The sequence below is a fragment of the Hippocampus bargibanti genome, linkage group LG11 (assembly GCF_051943395.1).
Source record: "Hippocampus bargibanti isolate YZ-2025 linkage group LG11, ASM5194339v1, whole genome shotgun sequence".
Lineage (NCBI taxonomy): Eukaryota > Metazoa > Chordata > Actinopteri > Syngnathiformes > Syngnathidae > Hippocampus > Hippocampus bargibanti.
This window is the reverse complement of record NC_142744.1, coordinates 5,099,948-5,124,213: the sequence shown is the minus strand read 5'-3', so window position 1 is coordinate 5,124,213 and position 24,266 is coordinate 5,099,948. Positions and strand designations below refer to the sequence as shown.

General features: G+C 40.6%; 1 protein-coding gene across 4 annotated transcripts in view; it reads left to right on the top strand.

The window, feature by feature from the left end:
- Nucleotides 1–24,266, top strand: part of LOC148891235 (fibroblast growth factor 12) — a 37,037-nt gene that overhangs the window by 253 nt on the left and 12,518 nt on the right. The window contains exons 1-4 of one of the 4 annotated variants that reach the window (XM_089008546.1): nucleotides 11,592–12,413; nucleotides 13,418–13,465; nucleotides 15,001–15,111; nucleotides 22,972–23,075. In XM_089008546.1, the coding sequence (XP_088864672.1) occupies nucleotides 12,218–12,413; nucleotides 13,418–13,465; nucleotides 15,001–15,111; nucleotides 22,972–23,075 (459 nt within the window). In that variant the 5' untranslated portion in view covers nucleotides 11,592–12,217. Of the gene's footprint in view, nucleotides 1–4,612; nucleotides 4,736–11,591; nucleotides 12,414–13,417; nucleotides 13,466–15,000; nucleotides 15,112–22,971; nucleotides 23,076–24,266 lie in introns of those variants that run through there. The other 3 variants (XM_089008548.1, XM_089008547.1, XM_089008549.1) reach the window with 3 other exon arrangements.

Sequence of the window (24,266 nt, the reverse complement as noted above, 5' to 3'; positions counted from 1 at the left end):
TTGTTTGGCAACTGCTTTGTGTTGAGACTAAACTGCACACGTCCGAACTGCCTGCGTTCGAGGGGTTATGTTGTTTACTAAGGAGGAAACCGGGGTGCTACAGCATGTGGTTACGTGCAAATTCCTCTAAATTAGTCAGTGTTTGTAGATCTCTGTGATTTCCCATCAACTTATATCAACTTACAATTGACATTAACTCATTGACTGCCATTCACGAATTTGTTCGGGAATTGAAAATAGGACGTAGAGCGGCATTCCCAAATTTGTTCGTTTTTTTTTTTTCTTGTTTGGGTGCAGAAAAAGCCCTGGCCATGGCCTCTGGCAATGTTTTTCCTTTCCTTTCCATTTTCTTGCAGCATATATCTTGAGCGACACCAGAACTAAAACTTCTGACACATTTTCTAAATTTACATTTTTAGGTTAGCAAGCAATCGAGAAGACTACAGGAATGTCTTAACCCCATTCACTGCCATTCACAAATGTATTCGTGATTTGAAAGTATGACGCCAATCCCGAATTTGTTCGGGTTTTGTTTTTTCTTGTTTGGGTGACGATAAAGCGCTGGCCATGGCCTCTGGCATTGTTTTTCCTTTCCACAAGGGGCAGCATTTCCCCTTTTCCATTTTAGTACTTTGTTACAGCTTCAGCTGTTGTTAAAAGCTCTATATAAACCAATATGTATGAATGTCATTTTGGAGAGCCACCCACATTTCAAGCTCATATAACTCCAGATCCTTATAATTTAGGAATTAACTGAAAGAAGAGAGTCTAAGGTTTCTTATGCTGAACTATTAAATGCAAATCAAATCCAATATAAACCAATCCGTATTTATTCTCCTGTATTTTGTACAGGTGCCCACATTTCAAGCTCAGATAACTCCAGACCAATATAACTTAGGAATTAACTCTTTTCTTTCTGATGAAAGAAGAGAGTCTCAGATTTCTTACGCTGCATAGAAAATATGACGTATGGCGCCATTTCCGAATTTGTTCGGGGTTAGTTTTTTTCTCGTTTGTGTGCCGATAAAGCGCTGGCCATGGCCTCTGGCAATGTTTTTTTCCCTGCCACAAGGGGGTAGTATTTCCCTTTTTCCACATTAGTGTTGTTCCAGCTTTAGCCAATATGTATGTATTGCATTTTGGAGAGCCACCCTCATTTCAAGCTCATATAACTCCCATATAATTTAGGAATTAACTGTTTTTTTTCTGATGAAAAAAGAGAGTCTAAGGTTTCCTACGCTGCACTGAATGTTTATGTAGTCCTAAAACACAATATTCTGTGTGTCCTGGAATTTGAGTGACAATGACAAAAACCCTGGCAATGAAATGTACACCTTTTTTTTGCACATCGTCTGGCAGTGAATGAGTTAATGTTTGCAGATTGCCTTACAAGGTGAACTTTTCACCTGGCTTTCAACGCATTTTACTAAGTGTAGGTGACACCAAAGCTATCTTCGCTTTCCACCGTGTCATCACATGCAGATGACAGTTTGTTCCCGACACACACAGGAAGGTTATTTTCAGCACGCCAGCAAAACAGGCGGAGACAGACAATAACTTCCTTTTCTCAATACACTTTGTATACATACAGCGGAGAGTATCAAGAGTTGAATAATCAGCACCGTCACCCTGTCACACATGCCCCTCCCACTTTCCGTTCCCTCTCCCAATGCCTCTCATCCTCTTCACTGACCTTTTCTCATTTGCATAACTGGCGTCGGAACATTTAGTTGACCCGAAACATCCTTTTATGTACATTGTATACATTAAAATACTGACAACATGTCAAAAAAACAAGGTCGTGAGGCAATTTAAATGCTGCAAATGCTGTACTGTAGTTGCCGCTATGTTGTTTTCACACTGTTTTCTTTATCAACACGATAATATTGTAATTTATGAAAATGTAAAAAAGCATAAGTTATGAGAATATAAGAGGTAATTCAGTCAACTACGTAAGTGGCTTGAAAATCTGCAGTAATGATTTACATATTTTTTCATTGCATCCTATTGCAGAGCATAAATACACATACACTTCCCTACTTACGAACATTCAAGTTACGAACAACGGTACATCTGTTTTCTTTATCAACACGATAATATTGTAATTTATGAAAATGTAAAAAAGCATAAGTTATGAGAATATAAGAGGTAATTCAGTCAACTACGTAAGTGGTTTGAAAATCTGCAGTAATGATTTACATATTTTTTATTGCATCCTATTGCAGAGCATAAATACACATACACTTCCCTACTTACGAACATTCAAGTTACGAACAACGGTACATACAAAAATTTTTGTAGTAACATATATAGTATTCTCTCCAGTTGTACATGTACATATCTTTATAGAACATATATTTTATTAAACATTTATTTTTCAGTACAAACCTATAAAGGGTACTTATACAAGTTAAACATATTTACATAAACATACTTATACAAGCCTTAAACATATATTCCATACAAAATATAGCACTGAAGCAACTTACAAACAAATTCACCGTACGAACGACTGATCCGGAACGTATCTCGTTTGTAAGTTGGGGAGTGTCTGTCCAGTTTGCCTGGGTATTGTTAAACTGTCAGTCTACATGTACTGCTGTGCCATTTGTAGTCAAATATCTGCTGCTTAAAACGTTACAAAAGCACTGCACATGTGTTATTTATTCGCGTATATGATGGCGTTTCGCTGTGTTAGCATGAACTCATTCAGGAATTTATTGAGGCCATTGCCGAATTAGTTCTGATGTTTTTCTTCCTTGGGTGCTCATAATGAGCTGGCTGGACCTCTGGCAAATGTTTTTTCCTTCCACGACGGGCAGCATTTGCTTTTTGTCCATTTTAACGCTTTATTACAGCTTCCTCTGTTGTTAAAGCGTTATATAAATCAAAATGTATGTATTATGCTGTATTTTTTACAGCCACCCCCATTTCAAGCTCAGATAACTCCAGACCCATATAACTTAGGAATTAAGTCGTTTTTTTCTGATGAAACAAGAGAGTCTTAAGTTTTTAACGCTGCATTGAATAATTATGTACTGTAGTCCTAAAACACAATATTCTGTGGGTCCTGCAATATGAGTGAAAATGACAAAAACCCTGTCACTGGAGTGGACACATTTTTTTCACGTCTGGCAGTGAATGGGCCTTATATATGAAATCATTTTGGGCCACAACAGGTCTTGCAACTACTGTCAGCAGCCACCGACTCCATTTCCCCCCGTAGAAGTATTGCGCAACCACAGCCTCTACTGTAGCACCTTATAATGTGGAAAACTTTTATATACATTAATATATTACATTTGGAAAACGTTTTTCATACATTGAAGGTTCGTCTTATAGTCCGGTGCGCCTTATATATGGAAACAGTTTGAAATTACACCATTCCTTGGGGGTGCGCCTTATACTCCAGTGCGCCTTATACACCGGAAAATACGATATGTTTATCCCACTAGACGTTACGTCAGAAAACGACAGCAGAGGGAGTCCAAGCTCCATGCAAGGAATGTATCAGCCTGTGGAAACGGGCTGATTCATTCCTCACAGGAGCTGTTCACCATTTTTCTGCCTCTTTTGTGGGACGTTACATTGCAGTCCAGAAGCCTCAAAATGACACGGAAGGACTTCTTTAATCGATGGCAAACACGTATGCTTTCCTCTTCAGAACTATTTGAATCATATTCATAACTGGATGTGTAACAAGAAAGCATATTCTCCGAATTTGAAGCCATTGTTTTTACTCTACAGCAATGCAAGACGTTTTGGCGTGACGTCACGAACTGGGGGCGGGACTTTCTGAAAATGCCCAATTCGCAGCTCAATTTTTTGCAGATTTTGGACACTTTAAGTCATTATTATTGGTGTTTTGCATTTGAATAAAAATATCATACTGTATGTTTTGGGTATTTTAGATGCTATAAAACGCTTTTCTGATGTCAGTTAAAAAACAAAAAAGTGACGTCGGTTGCCTTTTAAGGCTTCTCTTGTTTTAAACTAACACATCTTCAGCTCACTTAAGAGCGTGAGTACTTTTGCCACCTCTGGAATAGCACAAGTGCTACGCGTACCCCCCGATCCCTCCTCCCTCACCCACAAAACCTCCCGCATCAGCACCAACATCACCACCAGGGTACCCACTCCTCTTCCTCCTTCCATCCACCACCGATTTCTTCTTGTCCCTTTTTTTTAGTACCCCCCCCCCCCCCTACTCCAACCCCCTTTTGCTATTACGTCCGCTGCCGGTACCGTTACAATTGGACCACGGCGTTTCATCCTTTGCGTTGCCTTGGAGAAGCCAGCGAGAGGATGACGACTCCAAAGGGAGGAGAGGAGAAGGTGGCGGCGGTGGTGGGAATGAGTGAGTGAGTGAGACCCCCTCAAGATGCCTTGTTTTAGCCTAACGTGCCCTGCAGACTGTGCCCTTCCAAGGCTGTAGAGAAGGAGAGAGAGAGAGAGAGAGAGAGAGAGAGAGAGAGAGAGAGAGAGAGAGAGAGAGAGAGAGAGAGAGAGAGAGAAAGAGAGGCTGTGTGTAGGATATGCTGCCCGACCCCGCATGCTGTGCGGTGTTGTGCCATTGTTTGGATTGAAGAGGGCTACCTTCCCCCCTCCTCCCTCCCCCCAAAAACCCCAAAAAAAGCCAAATCAATGAGGATTCTGAGACCATTCCTTCAGAAAGGAGCGCATATGCTGCAGTGTTTCTGTGGACAACGATCGAAGTCGACCACTATCACCGACGGTGAGAGACAATCCCCCCTATAATACCCCCCCACACACAACACGTTCCGTTTGCATGCTCTAAAGTGTGTGTCTATGTGTCGTGTGTATGTGTGTGTGTTGTGATGATGATGAAGAAGGTGGTTGAGTGGTTTGATTGGCCCGCACACACACAATTGAGTCGAGTGCTGCGGCTTAGTCGCTTCTGAGTGTGTGCATCAGTTTAGCGCCGAGTCCCGCAGTCCACTTCTATCCCCCCCCCACCCCCAACCTCAAACAGTACCTGAGATACGTGAGACAAAGTTTGAGAAGTCCTTCCCATTAAACTCATGTGCTTATTGTTGAGGAGAATTTTTTTGGTGGACCGTTAAAAGCAAGGTTGTAAAAACGTAAGTTAGGAAACCCTAAACAGCTAAACTTTATGACAAAGATTTTGAAATATGTAGCCGTTTGTGCTTGAATTAAGACTAAGACATAAGTTAAGGAAGCCTACTAGAACAGCTAAACTTCATGACAAATATTTTGAAATACCCGTTTGTAATTGTGCTTAAATTAAGACTAAGACATACGTTAAGAAAGCCTACTAGAACAGCTAAACTTCATGACAAATATTTTGAAATACCCGTTTGTAATTGTGCTTAAATTAAGACTATGACATAAGTTAAGAAAGCCTACTAGAACAGCTAAACTTCATGACAAATATTTTGAAATACCCGTTTGTAATTGTGCTGAAATTAAGACTAAGACATACGTTAAGAAAGCCTACTAGGAACAGATAAACTTCATGACAAATATATTGAAATACCAGTGTTGAGTTGGTGACGAGTCCGTACGTGACGTCACTAAAGGAACGCCCCTGACCGAAAAAAAAAAGACGCATCGTAGCGGTCCTTCCATCACGTCAATGTATTTTGCTGTACTTGTTTGGTCTGGGGACCTCCAGAAGAGGGCGTCAAAGCTCCATATAAGGAATTTATCAGCCTGTGGAAACGGAGGTGGCCACAGGAGGTCGCCATTTTGTGCCTCTTTTTCGGTGTTTCAATGTTGCCTCATAATGACACGGAATAAATTCTTTAATCGATTGCAAACATGTATGCTTTCCTCTACAGAATTATTTGAATCATATTCATAACTGGATGTGTAACAAGAAAGCATATTCTCCGAATCTGAAGCCATTGTTTTGGCGTGACGTCACAAACTGGGGCGGGACTTTCTGAAAATGCCCAATTCGCAGCTCAATTGTTTGCACATTTTGGACACTTTAAGTCATTTTTATTGGTGTTTTGCATTTGACAAAAAATATCATACTGCGTGTTTTGGGTATTTTCAGATGCTATAAATCGTTTTTCTGATGTCAGTTAAGAAACAAAAAAGTGACGTCGGTTGTCCTTTAAATGTATTTGATTAGTTCATAAGACAAAACACTATTCTCATTTATCAGACATGTTCCCACATTTTCTCTATTGTGTTTTTATGATCCAATTATTATTATTATTATTATTTTAGTTCCACAGACTGGTCAGATATTTAGAATATTTTTAAAGATTATTTCGGTATCTTTTTTTTTACTTCACAAAAACTGGCATTGGAAGACGTGTGTGTGTAAACCTTTTAAATCCATTGTACGGTATCAAAGTCAATTAACAATCTTGATTTCACTTGGCACAAATACGGCTGCCCTTATAGCACTAAATGAATTATTAATTGAGTGGCTAACACATTCTCAGCTTTAATTAACCGCTGTAAATCATTGAATAAGGACACCGGAAGTGACCTTCTGAGGCAGTAAAGGCTGCGTAACATTCTACAGTTTCACTTGGATTGGCGTCGTTTCCGTCGTCATCATCATAAAGTCGTGTTTAAAGGACAACCGACGCCTGTTGTGTCCATAATTTGCAAAATCACTTCAAATGACTTCTACTGAGCGTATTTTACAAAGATTCCACAGCATATAGCTATATTTTACGTTTTAAGACTCACGCGGAATATTCAGGTTTTTGAGTTGATGACGATGCATGACGTGACGTCACGTATGGAACGCCCCTGACCGAGAATGCGACACACAATGCATTTTGGGTACTTTGTTTGGTCTGAAAATTTCGTGTTGATCCGTGTTGATGGCGAAATTAGAAGGAAACACATAAATAACGCGATGGTGAATCGTTGTGTGTTGCACCAAGACTACTATATGACAATAGCTGACACAAATTCCCAGCAAAACAAATCAGCCCATTTCCAACAGAGATGGGAGCCATCTTGTGCATTTTCCGGGACGCTACAATGGATTCCTGACGGCTCAATTGATAAGGAAGTACTTCTTTAATCGATTGCAAACATTTATGCTTTCCTCTTCAGAACTATTTGAATCATATTCATAACTAGATGAGTAACAAGAAAGCATCTTCTCCGAATCTTAAGCCATTGTTTTGATTCTAGAGCAAGGCAAGATGTGGCGTGACATCACGAACTGGGGGTGGGACTTTCTGAAACTGGCCATTTCCGGTTTCATTTTGAAGTCGTTTTTGGACACTTTAAGTCACTTTTATTGGTGTTTTGCATTTGACTAAAAATATTAGCCTGTGTGTTTTGGGTATTTTAGATGCTATAAAATGTTTTTCTGATGTCAGTTGGGAAACAAAAAAAAATTGTGTCGGTTGTCCTTTAATTGACATGACAAGCACTTCATCAAAACTCATCAACATCCACAATCGGGCGTCTTTCTACCGTCCCTTCATTTTTGGTGCCGACAACATACTTGCTTTGTTGTGCTGTAATAGACTTTTTTTTGTGCCATAAGTGCCAGTAACTTTAATTCTAACTCATTCACCGCCATTCAGGAATTTCTTCGGGAATTGAAAATATTACGTAGAGCGCCATTCCCGAATTTGTTCGGGTTTTGTTTTTTCATGCTTGGGTGCCGATGATGCACTGGCCATGGCCTCTGGCAATGGTTTTTTTCTTTTCTACCAAGGGGCAGCATTTGTATTTGTTCAATTTTTGTGCTTTGTTCCAGCGTCAGCTGTTGTTAAAGCGCTATATAACCAGCATATTATGTCTTGCATTGTATTTTGGACAGGCGCCCTCATTTCAAGCTCATATAACTCCAGACCCACATAATTTAGGAATTAACTTTTTTTTCTGATGAAAGAAGAGAGTCCAAGGTTTCTTACGCTGCATTGAAAATATGACGTAGGGCGCAATTCCCAAATTAGTTTGTTTTTTCTTGCTAGGGTACTGATAAAGCACTGGCCATGGCCTCTGGCAATGTTTTTTTCCCTGCCACATGGGGCAGTGTTCACCTTTTTCCATTTTAGTACTTTGTTACAGCTTCAGCTGTTGTTAAAGCATGATATAAATCTATATGTATGTATTGCATTGTATTTTGGACAGCCACCCTCATTTCAAGCTCATGTAACTCCCATATAACTTAGGAATTAACTTTTTTTTTCTGATGAAAGAAGAGAGGCTAAGTTTTCTAACGCTTTGTCGAATGTTTATGTAGTCCTAAAACTCATTATTCGGTGGCTCCCGCAATTTGAGGGACAATGACAAAAACCCTGGCACTGGAGTGGACACATTTTTACACGTCTCACTGTCCTTGAGTGAGTTTTCTTCCACATTCCAAAAATCTGTATGTTGTACATCTGGGATATTTTCTATCTATCTATCTATCTATCTATCTATCTATCTATCTATCTATCTATCTCTATCCATCCATATCTATATCTCTGTAAATTATTTATGTATTTATATATTGTTAATTTTTCACCAAGATGACGTCGATACGATGAGCTGGCAACCACCCAGTGGTAGATTTTTGCTTTTAAAACACGAGTAATATGCGTACTCAAAACGTGTACTGTACTGTATAGAAACGGTAATATTAAACGTCCATTCGTTTTGCGTTTCAGAATAAAAGACGGACAGCTTGGTTTTATTGTCTCAAGGACACGAGCATAAGGGTGAAAACTTCCATGTCGTTTTTAAGAGCTGTGGTTGAGTTTTCCACCACAAGAGGTCAGCAGACATAAAGTAATTCCCCTGGTCAGAAAACGCTTCACTCTTACAACGGCCTGTATTTGGTTTTCTTCCTCGTTTTTCTTCCTCGTTTTCAAACGCTTTAGAGCTGCTTCTAATTCAACCGTGCACATGTTTACATTGATCTAAAAAAAATCAATACACTTACGGTGTAGTGAATCACATTTGCTGCTGCTGCCAACAGCTGCTTCTTGGCTCAAAAAGAACATCAATTGTCTTTTCATGCAGACGCCATAAAGGATATAGTTTAGTATTCATAACATGTCTCTATTTTACAAAAGCCCACCTACATCTGCAAAATCTCATTCTACATGATGCCCCCCCCCCCACCCCTTTTAAGAACACAACACTGCTAAGAATGTGCTTGTTATGGATGTTTCTTCTGACGGTCTTGACATATCCTTCCCACCGGGTCAAAGCCAAACCAGAATTTACATTCCAGCATGCGAGAAGTGAAGAGTTTTATAGACTCTTGCCAGCGTTTTTTTTTCTTCCATTGTTTATTCTTTCTTTGGGAAAAAAGCCTGCATGTGTTTGTACCTCTTATCTCAGTCTCAGTAGGGGGGTGGTTGGCCTCCACTGACGATATTCATATCTTATATAAGGAGGAGGTATAAATAAAATAAGTATTTGTCAAAAAGCATTCAATATTTTATGGTAAAAAAACGGGTTTTGCTGTGTTGGTGGAAATGATGATGGTCGCATGAAGACTCCCCCCCCCCAGTCATTGTCGTGGTCTTGATTGTATCATCATTGGAGCTTGTTAAACTATATTATAACCAGTTCTCATGACTTAACTACGGGGTCACTACTTGCTATGTCAAGAATGGACAATTTAAATGTGAAAATAAGCCCCTAATTGTTATTTTTTACAACCATAAATTCCATTTAGCGACTGTCATCCAAACACGGTATTCTGTTTAACTCATTCACTGGCAAACTACAATATGGACAACTCTCATATACAGGAAATAAATCTGTCACAAAGATAGTAGAAAGCACAAAGGAGGAAAACTAAGATCAAGTCTGTATATTATAGTATGTTATAAGTGCCTCCGCCATTTTGTGGAATATGAGTTAAGCAGCAAAACCCACCAGCTTTGAGGGATCCCAGCGGGCGGCCATTTTGCCAGTTGCTATCGATCAAAAATGTCATCACAGTTGCTCCGGTGGCGACCAATCATTGCTCATCTGTTCGTTTGTTCTTTTTAACGATGATACATGATTTTTTTTTTTTGCCTGAGCCCTGAATAGCTGTGGTGATGTGTTTTTTTCCAATGACAGCAACTACCAAAATGGCCGCCCCCTGGCACAGCTAAAATTGGATGTATTTTGGATTGATGATTGTTTTACCTTTAATAGTCTACCAGTGGAAAAATTGACATTTCATAGCAGCAACGTTATGAAAGTAAGATGAAATGAATGAAAGAAGTAAAAAAACAAAATAGAGGGGCTCTTTCACTCATATTCCAGAAATGCAAGATTAACTCATTCGCTGCCATTCTCAAATTTATTTGGGAATTAAAAAGCGTGATGTGGAGCAGCATTCCCAAATTTGTTGGGGTTTTGCTTTTTCTTGAGGGGGTTGTGGGGTGCCGATAAAGCGCTGGTCAGACCTCTGCCAATGTTTTTCCCTTCCACGGGGGACAGCATTTGCCTTTTTTATTTGTTACAGCTGTTGTTAAAGCGCTACATATACAAATCAATATGGATGTATTGTATTTTGAACAGCCGCCCCCATTTCAAGCTCATAACTCCAGACCCATATAATTTAAGGAAATAACTTATTTTTCTGATGAAAGAAGAGAGTCTAAGGTTTCTTACGCTCAATTGAATGTTTGTGTCGTCCTAAAACTCAATATTCTGTGGGTCCTGGAATTCGAGTGACAATGACAAAAACCCTGGCACTGGAGTGGACACGTTTTTTTCACATCTTGCAGTGAATGTCTCACGATCATCACCCTGACTCTACTTGGCTATGAAATAACTGTACTACCAAATAGTATCCATTCCACAATATATACAGTAGACCCAGGAAAAGACATTTTTTCTAGAATTGTTTTCCCCTATTAACTCATTCACTGCCATTATGCCAATTGAAAATACGACGTGGAGCGCCATTCCCAAATTTGTTCGGGTTTTGGTGCAGATAAAGCGCTGGTCAGACCTCTGGAAATGTTTTTTTTTTCCCTTCCACTAGTGGGCAGCATTTACCTTTTGTACAGTCACCCCCATTTCAAGCTCAGATAACTCCAGACAAAAATAACTTAGGAATTAACTGTTGAAAGAAGAGAGTCTAATGCACAGGTGTCAAAGTCAAGGCCCGGGGGCCAAATCCGGCCCGCCACATCATTTTATTGGGCCCGTGAAAGCAAATCAAACTTGTGAAATTCCATGACGCTTGCTAAAATCCTCACCAAAATTTCATATTTTTGGCTGTAAACCACAATAACAGTCATTATTCTTGACTTCAGATTTGAAAATTAGTTAATCATTCATTTGTTGTGCGCTCTTATGTAATATGTGGAGGGGATTAAACATTCTAATAGCTTCCCCAAATTCATAACGGCCCCCGAGAGGAAAAATGGTGTCGGTTGTCCTTGAAAGGTTTTCTGATTCTGATTTTTGATATTTAGGAGCACATTTCATTTTTTTAGTGTTCTTATTATTTCTTCACATTTTCTTAAACCAGCGCTCTCATCTCACGGCTTTTAGAATTCCGAATACAATCACGTATGATTGCGTTAAAAAGAGTTGGAGAGAAAGGCGGAGTGGGGAGAAGGAGGAGGAGCAGGAGGGGGAAGGAGAGGGGAGGAAGAGGGTGAGGCGGTCTATGGAGCGTTCACTTAGTCGGCAGTCGGTGCAAAGCCACAGCAACGAGACATACCGAGGAATAATGTCCTTTTTTTTCGCCCGTGAAACTAATTGTTGCTTTTAATACGTCCCCCCGCCCCCCACCACCACCACATTCCTGCAGCACTCGTTATTGCCGATCCCCAGCCTTTCCCCCCCTTTTTTTTAATCTCACCACCCTCATTCCCCCCGTCGTCAAAACCAGAGTGATCTGGACTCCTTCGCAAAACGCCATGCACAATCATGTGCGAGGATTAAACGCCCAAGGAGATTTTTTTTGACATTCCATCTGAAGAATTGCTCCAAAGAAGCCGAGAAGGTGAAAAGGGATTTTGGGCAGAACCTCTCCAATGACAGGCAACTTATCAACACTGTTGCGGGCAATCTGTGCACGGTCCAGTGGGTTGATTGAAAGCAGTAAAGTGGCGACAAAGTTCTCTTTTATCGCCTGAAGATGCAACTGGAATCTCAATGATGTTCCCGATCCAGAGTTCCTCCTCATCAACATTTGGTTGAAGCGTCTGTTTGATACCCAAAATCCACGCCTACTCCATTTTTTTTCGAGCCACACTCGAATCTGCGTGTTTTTATTTTATTTTATTTTTGCGGGGTGATGGCCGCGATCGCCAGCTCTCTAATCCGCCAGAAGCGCCAAGCGAGAGAGTCGAACAGCGACCGGGTGTCCACCTCCAAGCGTCGCCCAAGCCCCAGCAAAGACCCCCGCTCTTTATGCGAGCGTCATTTTTTGGGGGTCTTCAGCAAAGTGCGCTTCTGCAGCGGCAAGAAAAGACCCGTGAGACGGCGACCAGGTCAGTGCAGTGCTCGGGAGCGATACAACACCCGCCATGGTGACACGCGCAATGTGTTGCGAACGGAACCCTCAACCTCCTCCGCCACCCCTTTACAAGCTTAACCAAGCCCAAACCTTCCCCGCTACCCTTAAGAGGCTTTGTGCTGCAGTCACTAGGTCCCAAAAGACCCTCGGAAGGTAGAATTTATCCGCGTTGCCCCCCCCCCCACTTAGAAAAAACAATCCACCTGTTTCTTCCTGATGCATGTCTCGGCTGTGACGTCACCCCCGTTGCCCTGATGAGAATGCACGAGGAGTTTTCCGTCGTGCACGTGAACAACTAGACCCCCCCTCTCTCACTCACTCCCCACCTCAAAGGTCCAATTCCAAATGAATCCCGATTGGGGTTTTCCCAAAAGAGGGGTGGGGGATAAGTCCCACCGCAGTGCACCACAAGCCTCTTTTCTGATGACATGTTTGAACGCTAAACGTTTATTGCAGAGCATGACTGCAGTGGGGGGGGGGGGGGGGGGGGGGGGTGATCTCTGCGATTAAGAGCTACTCCGCTTTTATTGATGCCTTACGATAGTTCCGTGTTGGCGCACATGATGTAAATCACACACACCCCCAGCCAACCCCTCCACCCCCCAGGTAGTTATTATGGGAGAGTCCCGCAGACTGATTCAAACCTGGATCGGCGCTAATATACAATTCCACTGGTATCAATTCCCCAGTTGAGAAAATGTAGTTAGCAGGTAGCTTGAAAACACACTTTATACTCCTTATACTCCCGTGCGCCTTATACACCATAAAATACGATTACTTTTGGATACTACAAAACATTGTAAAGCGGCCATGAATGTGAACCCCCGCCTACTGATGCCTGGACGTATTTTCGCGGATACTACACTGGACTCTTTATTTTATTTTATTAAATAAATTAATCAAATCTGCCTGTTTTAAAAGACTTTTTCTCCTTCTGTCCCAACCACACCCCACACCCCCCGCCCACTACTTGGTAAGATGCACCCTCGAAACCTCCGCAGGTGTCCCATAAGGGCTGCAGGCTAGGTTAGTAGCTCAGCCTCCATCCGTTTCCGTGTGTATTGTGTTTTTTATCGTCTCCACCCTCATTTACGCCCATGTCGACTACCCCCCACTCCAACTTCTATTTTTCGGGGTCACTGGGGAGGAACACAGAGGGGACTAAAGGGGGGCGGGCCTCCGTTGGGCCTTTACACCTGTCTGATTGCTGACTTTTTTTGGTTTTTGTCCTCATTTCTGTGTGGCTGTTTTAAAAAAACGGTTTGGCTCCGCCTCCTCATTTGAGTTCTGCTTCTTCTTCTTTCTTTTTTTTTTGGTCAGTCCTCCGACGTGTGTAAATATTGTGTGTCAAGCTCTAGTGAAGGTGTACATTAGTGTTGATGAATGTAATGTGTCGCCCCCCTCCCCGACTCCCCGCCGCGATTTGAACAGGTGGTCATTCACCATTTCACGGCCATGACGCCATTTGTCAGCGTGCCTAAATGTCTTGTCCTGTTTAGTATGAAGTATCACCTTTTTATACCGGCAGCCATCACTCTGTACACATACACACAATGGCAACTGTGACACTTTTGTGTGTTGAAGGAATTTGCTTTGGATTGTTATTGTTTTTCATGATAATTTGAATGGGGATAGAAAAAAAAGTGTACGGTGACTTTTGGGCGGCATCCGCCGATGTAACGGCTTTCTATAGTACCACTTATGGTGTAACGAATGTGTGGCAATGTCTACTGCAAGTGAAAAATGAACATATATTTCACTTTAATATTCAGTTTCATTGATTTTCTGAAACAAAGACACAAAAATATATATTCGTATTTTTTTGGCTGTGGTCGGAGCTCCGTGATTCAAAGGGCTTTTCAATGGTATTGTATTTAAGTGAGTATTAAAAAAAAATCAGCTTCAATGCATCTATTAACTCATTCACTGCCATTCACAAATTTATTGAATTGAAAATATGACAGAGCGCCATTTCCGGAATTAGTTTGGGTTTTGTTTTTTTCTTGCTAGGGTGCCGATAAAGCGCTGTCCAGACCTCTGGCAATGTTTTTTCCCTTCCACAAGGGGGCAACATTCTCTTTTTTTCCATTTAAGCGCTTTGTTCCAGCTTCAGCTCTTGTAAAAGCGCTATATCAACCAATATGTGTATATTGCATTGTATTTTGGACAGCCACCCTCATTTCAAGGTCATATAACTCCAGACCCATAACATTTAGGAATTAACTATTTCTTTCTGATGAAAGAAAATAGTCTAAGGTTTATAACGCTATATTGAATGTTTATGTAGTCCTAAAACTCAATATTCTGTGGGTCCTGCAATTCAAGTGATAATGACAATAACCCTGGCACTGGAGTGGACAGCTTTTTTTGTACATCGCCTGGCAGTGAATGAGCTCATTTAATTTTTTTGTTAAAATGATTTTAAAACATGTCTGACATGATTTTGCTGGGCCGGGGTGGGTTGCGGCTTGGCCCCAATGTGTGTTGTGTGTGTGTGTGCGTGTGCGTGTGTTTGTCTGTGTGTGTGTGTGTGTGTGTGTGTGTGTGCATGCATGTTGCAGAGCCACAGCTGAAAGGGATCGTGACACGACTGTTCAGCCAGCAGGGCTTCTACCTGCAGATGAAGCCGGACGGAACCATTGATGGCAGCAAGGACGAAAACAGTGACAACAGTGAGTTATGCCATTTTTTAAGCATTTTACTTTTGGACAGCCGCCCCACTTTCACCTCATATTACTACTGACCAATATAATTTAGGAATGAACTTTTTTTTCTGATGAAAGAAGAGAGTCTAAGATGTCTTACGCTGCATGATGTTTATATAGTCATCGAACACAATATTCTGTGGGTTATGGAATTTGAGTGAAAATGACAAAAACCCTGGCACTGGAGTGGACACCTATTTGCACATCGTCTAACAGTGAATGAGTTAGTGTCCTTGAGAGTTTTGAAAGGTGCTTAGAAATAAAAATTATGATTATTATTATTATTATTATTATTATTATTAATAATAATGAATAACTACTTTTAAAATTTGAAGTAAAAAATAATGACTGTTATTGTGGTTCACAACAGACAATTTGAAATTTTGGTTCGGACTTTAGCAAGCATGACATTTGATTTGCTTTCGCGGGCCGAATGAAGATGCGGCGGGCCATATTTGGCCTTTGGGCCTTGATTTTGACACCGGTGTTTTACATGGATCAATCCTCAGTGAGAAACAATTATACGTTGCTGTCAAGGCAGAGTGTTGGGCCAGAGAAGGATTACCGCACAGGGGAAAAAGAATTAAAGCGAAGAAAAAAAATACACCGTGTCCTCCACTCGCTGTCAAAGGCTTTTCATTTCGGGGCGTCTGTCTTTCAGAGTTTTTTTATTTATTTTGTAGTATGTTGAGGGCTTCCCCGCCTTGAGGTAATCCACTTGTTTAAAGCAGCAGTGTCAGGCCAGGGATGACGGTTGAATAATTCAGCGTGGTGAAACTAAAAATACCAAAGTTTCCGTTTGTACCCAATAAATAATTCTCCATATGTGGTGCTGCGAGCGTAGACGGTTTGAACATAGCGAGGAAAAAAAAATTGAAATGGGACATGGAGGGAAAAGAGTGCTGGAGCAGCACAAAGAACTTTAGTATTCGGATGCAGTACAGCTGTATTGATTGAGAGGCTGATGTATTTGAATAATAGCCCTCTGGCTTTGAACGATGCCCCTTTCTGACCTGCGACACCCCCAGCAGAATCAGAATCAGAATCATCTTTACGGGCCAAGTATGTAGAACACACAAGGAATTTGTCTCCGGTAGAACACGCACTAGTATCATCACAAAAAAACATGACAAATATGGAGGACTCTAATAAAGGTGAGGCTAATCTAATCTAATCTAATCTAATCTAATCTAATCTAATCTAATCTAATCTAATCTAATCTAATGTAATCTACCCAAACGAATCTAATCTAACCCAACCAAACTAATCTAACCCAAACTAATCTAATATAATCTAATATAACCCAATCTAATGTAATCTAACCTAATGTAACCCAATGTCATGTAAACTAACCTAATACAATGTAATCTAACCAAATATAACCTAATATAATCTAACCTAATCCAACCTAATCCAACCTAATACAATGTAATCTAACCTAACGTAATCTAACATAATCTAATCTAATCTAATCTGACCTAATCTAATGTTACCTAACCTAATTTAACCTAACATATCCTAATCTAAACTAAACAAATGTAATCCATTAATATAAATGGTACCTCTCAGGAACAACTGCGAGACAATGTGCCAACCTAATCCAACCTAATCCAACCTAATCTAATCTAATCTAATCTAATCTAACCTAACCTAACCCAAACAAATCTAATCCATTAATGTAAATGGTACCTCTCAGGAACAACTGTGAGACAATGTGCAAGTATCAAGCAGACAGTGGATCGGTACTACCTGCCTGAGGGGAGTCGCTGGAAAAGGTGGTGGGCATGGTGCGAAGGGTCCAGTAGGATTTCCTGAGCTCTTGTCCTGATTCTTGCAGTGTGTAAATCCTCCAGAGTGGGCAGGGCAGTGCCAATGATTTTTTTTCCCCGCCGTCCCAACTGTCCGTTAGCAGACAGAAGCTGGAATTTATTTTCAGCGGCTTTCCGCAGAACCGATGGTGCCGATGCCACCTGCATATAAAAAACAAATTGATTAAAAATAAAAGAAAAATCAGATTGTATATGTAAAAAAAAATTGAGATTATGAATGATGGCGGTGCAGGAACGTCCTTGGAATGAGCAGTAATATATTTGCTGTCATGCCTTTTGCGGATCTGGTCAATGACCCATTGAACGATCTCCAAAAATGATCTTAAAAAAAAAAAAAATCAAAATCTCTGCTGACCCAATCAAAGCATCGTCAGTTGCAAGCACGACAGTTCAACGCTGAAGGCTGTGAAATCTCATTGGATTCATTAACACTCCTTGTCGAAATCAGACGCGTTAATAATTTGATCTCCATCCTTTGATCGTCTGCAGTTATTGCTGGCGCACCGCGAAAGATATTTCTGATTGCTTATGACACCTTCACACTCCATCGATGTCACGAACTTAAAGGTGATTGATGGAATGAAACACGACTTTTGAGCTCGGCTAATTTGAAACAGGTTCTCAATCCTTGTGGTGAAATTCGATCGAGACTTTGTGGGATACACTGAGGGGTTTTTGTCTCGCCTGAAATTTGAGCAGGTGACCTTGGTGTTCAAATTTCACAGCAGCAAAGTGAGGAAAGCCAGTGGAAAGGAACAGAAGAAGTAGAAAAACAAAATGCAAGAGCTGCTGTAAAGGCAACCACTCTCGCGGCGCCATCTTGAAGTAAAAAAACAACAAAAAAACTAAATAACAAATAACGTGAAACAACACAGACAGCCATTCAATCTTAAGAACTTCCTGCACCCTGTTTGTAGTATGAAGCAGTTCTAAATGAAAAAGAGGATCAAAGCCTCTTTTTCACCAGTGGATCAGGGACGCGTCATGGAATGTGCACGTCTACTACAGGGTAAATGTTGAAAGCAAACACGAAGCTGTAGCATCCATTGACGAAAACAAATTGTGGCACATCTTCTGTCCCATGTAAATCCGCTTCAATTCCAAGCCGCGACAGTTCCACATAGCCAGTGGCGCTCTACGGTGACGCTGCTTTTGTCAAAAATAAAAGCTACCAGCGATGATAATCAAACGGCACTGACATTCCTCCCAACTCAAAAACAGTGCTGGCATATTCGTGCTGCCGAATTCCAAACATTAATTTCCCATAGGAAACCTTTAAAAATGAAAATAATCCATTTCCAGGTCCCCATAAAACATAATTTTCTAATAAATAAGCCTTAAAACTACACAAAATATACCTTATTTTATGTATAATAAATGTGCTATTGTATTGTAATTAAATAAACTGTACTGCATAATAAAGTCGTTTTATTTACCTTTGTAATGGTCGCTGATGTAGTTGCCTCTTGATGATATCCGAGTGAAGTTGCCGTGCTTTCTCTGCGATAATACCCTCCCACGCTGTCCCCTGCTAGCTGCTTTTCTTTAATCCAAATCAACAGAAGTTGTTCAACCTCTTCTATTGCCTGAGACCGTTGCTTAGACAAGACAGAAATACCCTTAGCCACACGTAGCAATGGTCAACTTAGCGTCCTGGTACTGGGACGCCAAGTCACGCAAACGCACACCTCGTTCGCGTTTCTCGATGATCTCCTTCTTCTGCTCGACCGTAATTTTCTTTTGTGTGCTCTTCGGCTTAACACGAGCCTGTGGTGGGGTCTTTTTCGGTCCCAAAAAAGCAAAAGTATCCACTCAATAACGAGCCACGTCTGCACTGAAAGAATGTGGGTGTGGAAAACTAGTCCACCAGCCACGGTGGCGCTGTTAGACCATGTGGTTTGGTGTTCTTCCGCCGAAAACTAGTCCGCCAGCCATTGTGGCGCTCCGTATGTTTCCCGAAAACTAGTTTGTATGCCAAGATTATATTCTCGCGAATTTAATGTTCGTAAGGCGGAACGTTCGTTAGCTAAAGTGTTTGTAAGCCGAGGTATCACTGTACTTTGAAAAGACTGCAATAAATATAAAAACTGGCAATTTTGATCATGATTCGCTACAAAAGTACAAGAGCTGCAGTCTGCCGTCAGAGTGACAAATGCAGTCGTGTCGGAAGCCGAAAGGAGTTTTCAGCCAGAAAGATAGACGACATTGAATAAAACTCATTCAGTCAAGCGAGAGGGAAGAATATAGGACGGACCCCGATGCCTGTCTCAAGGATATACACAACTACAACGGTTGTGAATCTGCTGCGTCAGTGACCCGAGGGGGGGGCATATCCACCATCGACGGACGGTCCCGAGGAGCCATCGATATTTATTGAACGAAATCCAATCTCCCGGGAAGACAGTCTTGCGTTAGCACGTTTGCCCCCATCTCCCCCCCCCCCTGCTAGCCTTATCTGATGTCCCCTTCCCAATCAACACTCGCCGGGCAAATCAGACACAATATGAGAGAAATCTGCAGCGTATCGAGATATGTCCCATCCGGAAGCAAAGTCCATGAAAGTCATCATGGCGTCTTCACAGTTAGTCGCCAAAGAGATCGTAATGAGTCTTCGGTTTGATCATGGATGGCAAATTGCTTTCAGTGTGACTTTTCCAGATAACCAACGACCGAGATAATGAGAATTTCTAATAACCATTTTTTAAATTTTTTTTTTAATTATTATCTTCGCCGTGATCAACATCCTCCAGCCGTCATCTTCCACGAGGATTTTGACATTAACTCATTCACTGCCAGACGATGTACAAAAATGTGTCCACTCCAGTGCCAGGGTTTTTGTCATTTTCACTCAAATTGCACAACCCACAGAATATTAAGTTTTAGGACTACATAAACATTCAATTGAGTTTTAGAAACCATAGACTGTCTTCTTTCATCAGAAAAAAAGAGTTAATTCCTAAATTATATGGGCCTGGAGTAATATGAGGTGAAACTGGGGTAGGCTGTACAAAAGGCAAATGCTGCCCCCTCGTGGAAGGGTAAAAATATTTCCAGAGGCCTGCCCAGTGCTTTATCTGCACCCCAGTAAGAAAAAAACGGTCACGATTGGTGAGGTGGTGATGGTGACCAAAAAAGCAGTATTAAAATAAACTCAGCAGGACCAAAATCTAAAACAAAAAAAAATCTAAATCAAAGTCACCAGAGCAGAAAAGTCCAAAGTATCAAAGAAAACCAGGAGTAAAAATATGACTTGATATGAATATCTGAGCTTAAAATAGGTGCAGCTGTCCAAAATACAATACGATACATCCCTATTGATTTATATAGCGTTTTAACAATAGTTGTAGCTGTAACAAAGCGGTAATATGGACAAAAGGCAAATGCTGCCCCCTCGTGGAAGGGAAAAAACATTAGCAGCGGTCTGACCAGCACTTTATCGGTACCCCGCAAAAAAAGCAAAACTCGAACAAATACATGAATGGCGCTGCAAGTCAGGACGCTTTGATCCTCTCATCTTTCATCTAGAACTGCTTCATGTCACAATGAGGGTACAGAAAATGCTGAGGAATGAATAACTGTCTTTGTGTTGTCATATTATGTTACAGTAAAGTCTCGTTATATCGATATCGGATATATCGATAGACCCGGTTATATCGATACGATTTCTATGCACGCACAGAGAAAATTACATGCAAACAGGGTCGGATATATCGATAGTCCCGGTTATATCGATATTTTTTCGGACTCCCTTGAATATCGATATAACGAGACTTTACTGTATTTAGTTTTTTTTGTTCTTTTGAATTCAAAATGGCGCCGCGAGAATGGCTGCCTTTACAGCAGCTCCTGTATTTTGTTTTTCTACTTCGTTTCTTCATGTTACTTTCATAATTTTGCTACTGTGAAATGTAAATTTGTCCCCTGCGAGACTAATAAAGGTTAAATCCAATCCAAACCAATCCCATTTCGGAATAAATTTTGGGAATGGAAGTGAATGACTTCAAATATGCTGTCATCATAGGAGTAGTCGCTCTGATTTACGAAGATTTAACAGGGACATGATGCGGCAATTAGAAAAAGAGTCGGTTTTCAGATGTCAGTGAATTCCGCTCCAGGAACCAATCAGCACTCCGTGATTATCGAGTGCCATAACGATTCAGGAGGCGCCTTGCTTATGTTGTGCAGAGTCGGTTAAATCTGATCAAGACTTGTCGACATTGGTGTGATAAAGCACAATAGCTGAATACCCGACTGCTGTCTTTCGTTTGTGTTCTTTTTGTGCTGATGCATAGCTTGTGGGTATTCTTTTGTGGGGCATATTTTGCACTGTCAGATATTTTGGGAGTCTTATACTTGACTGAATAATCCGGTTTGATACAAGAGGTCAACATATTAGCACAATAGCGCTAACCTAAGCCATCACTGGCTGACTAAAGAGTACGTACTGTAAGTATCAGTGAGGCCGCGACTGATAATTTTGGCTTACTACTGCTACAGAGGAACAAATTAAAATTCATGTTTGCGTTGGGGACTATAATATGGTGGAATTCTTATAGTCGAAGACAATCCATTTTGTCTGTTTAGTCAACTAAGCAGACAAAATGGACAACATTTGGTCATTTTATGACAGTATTTTTTTCTGGCTCAAACCGATTCAATAATCTCTAAACAGTGGATTCATGATACAGGCATTTTTTTATTGCAATTTTTGCAAAGAATAAAAAGATGTGAGTATTAAAAAAACAAAACATAAAAATAAACGGAAAAAAGAACATAGCACTACTAGGGGTGTTTTTCTTGAGCATCCGATTAGTCACATTAAGTCAAAAGTGTTGAATTTATTGTTGTCATGGTACAGATGTTAATTACAGTTTCCCTTTCAGGGCCGTTATGACTCAAACCACATAAAGATGTCAAGAATAACGGTTTATTCACAGATTTTTTAACAAATGAATGTTTTATGATTGTTTCACAATCTATTTTACGCAAATCGGTCAGGGGGTTTGCTCCTATTGGATGGATTGGATTTGCCTTTATTAGTCTCGCAGTGGAGAAATTTACATTCATACAATTCATACAATCAGGATTTTTACAATATCGCAGATGATTTAACTATTGTCATAATTACCAATTTATTATGGCTAAAAAAACGTCTGTTGTCGAAATGCATAAATGTCAAGTCCAAGTCCAAGTCAGCTTTATTGTCAAATATGCTAATATATATGCCATACAGCACAGATGAAATTACTGTCGTCTCGGACCCAGCGTGCAAGTCACTTATAATGACTTTGACAAACATAATAAACACGAAAACGCCAATCGCCAATTGCCGGGAGAGTCAGTGAAATGGATGATTATGGGACAGATTAAATATTTTTCCATTCATTTCAATAGGGAGGGATGATTTGAGATAAAAAAAAAAAAGTGAATATGATAATCCTTGAATATACATGCAAAACCCCAAAACATTTATACTTTTACATAACTCAACGTACCATCAAAAGTACACCGAAGCAATCAACCTCCAGCTTTCAAATACATTCGTCTTCATTCTGAAATCCATAAAATGTTGCTGGTTCAATTTACCTCTCAAAGGTTACCTTTGGACCATGAAGCCTGATTCCCCTTAGAGTTGCTCACTTGAGCTATCTCGCTATTTAGCTGGCTATCTACCTACCGAACGATTTGCTATCTATTAGCTATGTATCTAGATAGCTAATGAGCTAGCTATCTATTGGCTAGCTAGCTAACCTTCTATTTCAGTTATTCTGGGTTGAGTGAACACTGGCGCATACTTTCATGTCCCCATCCATCTTCACTTCTTGTTTTTATTCACTTAACTGCTGTCAGAGCACCGAAAAGCCACCCTTGAAAGACAAATCCGCCATTCTTTTGCCTCCAAGGGTAAAGCGAAAACTAAATTGTCTTCTTCTTTCCCCTTTTGTCTCTTTTGTACGTGGTCCTGACTGCCCTGACAACTGACTTTGCCGTGGTGCAGCCCTGTTTAATCTCATTCCCGTGGGTCTGAGAGTGGTGGCCATCCAGGGAGTGAAGAGTGGCTTCTACATCGGCATGAACGGCGAGGGCATGCTCTACAGCTCGGTAAGACCCACACTTTCCATTTTCTGTGTGTTTCACCAGTATTTCAGCATTCCGCACACGTTTTGTTCCATCCTCTTTGATGAATATCCAGCATTAAGCACAAGAGCCCTTGTGATGTACTGTTATTGTGTTGTTGTGAAGCACTTATCCTCCCACTTTGTTGATCAGGCAGCACGGCGCATGTTTTACATTTAATTCGACATTGAGTTCAAATAGTTTCAAATTGCCCGCTTTGGTCTTATGGACTCGCCATTGAGTTTATCCGCATACAAACCATCGATAAAAAGTTTTTTTCAGCCGTCATCTGTACTTCTTTGAAGGTGTTGGACGTTTCGATCCTCATCCGAGAACCTTCATCAGCGAACAAAAATATTTGCTGGTAAACCAGCAAAATTATAGCCTCAGTTCACAACCGAAAAAATAATAATAATAATACTACATTTCATTTAAAAGCGCCTTTCAAAACTCTCAAGGTCACTTTACAGTCACAGGATCAGTTTTTCTGTGGGTGAGCAGCGGCAGCGACATGCGCCAGCATTCACTCAAACCGGAATAACTCGAATAGATAGAAAGTTAGCTAGCTAGCTAAGAGATAGCTAACAATAACAATCATAATACATTTCATTCACAAGTGCCCTTCAAAACTCTCAAGGTCACATTAGAGTCACAGGATAAGTTTTTTTATGGGTGAGGTAAGACAAGTAATAGCTAGCTAGCTAGATAGATAGATAGATAGATAGATAGATAGATAGATAGATAGATAGATAGATAGATAGATAGATAGATAGATAGATAGATAGATAGATAGATAGATAGATAGATAGATAGATAGCAAATAACATATAGAGCGCAAATGTATAGCTAAACATAGAGCTAGCTCGATAGCCAGCTAGCTAGCTAATAGATAGCCAATAGAATGACTTTCAGAGAAAGAAATGAGCTTCTCATAGTGGGAGTTTTCAGTCGAGGAAGGTTTGATGCATCACATCCAATTTTTGTAACTCATAACAGTTTTACCCTCAAATGTATATGATTCATAACAAATTAACAAATATGGGTACCAAAATATATGCCCCTTTGCTTCCTTATACGTCACTTCCTGTTATTCTCATATCGCGTGAGTTAACGCGTTTATATTGTTCAATCACGATTTTACAAAAGCAGACATTGATTAAATTGATTATAACGTTA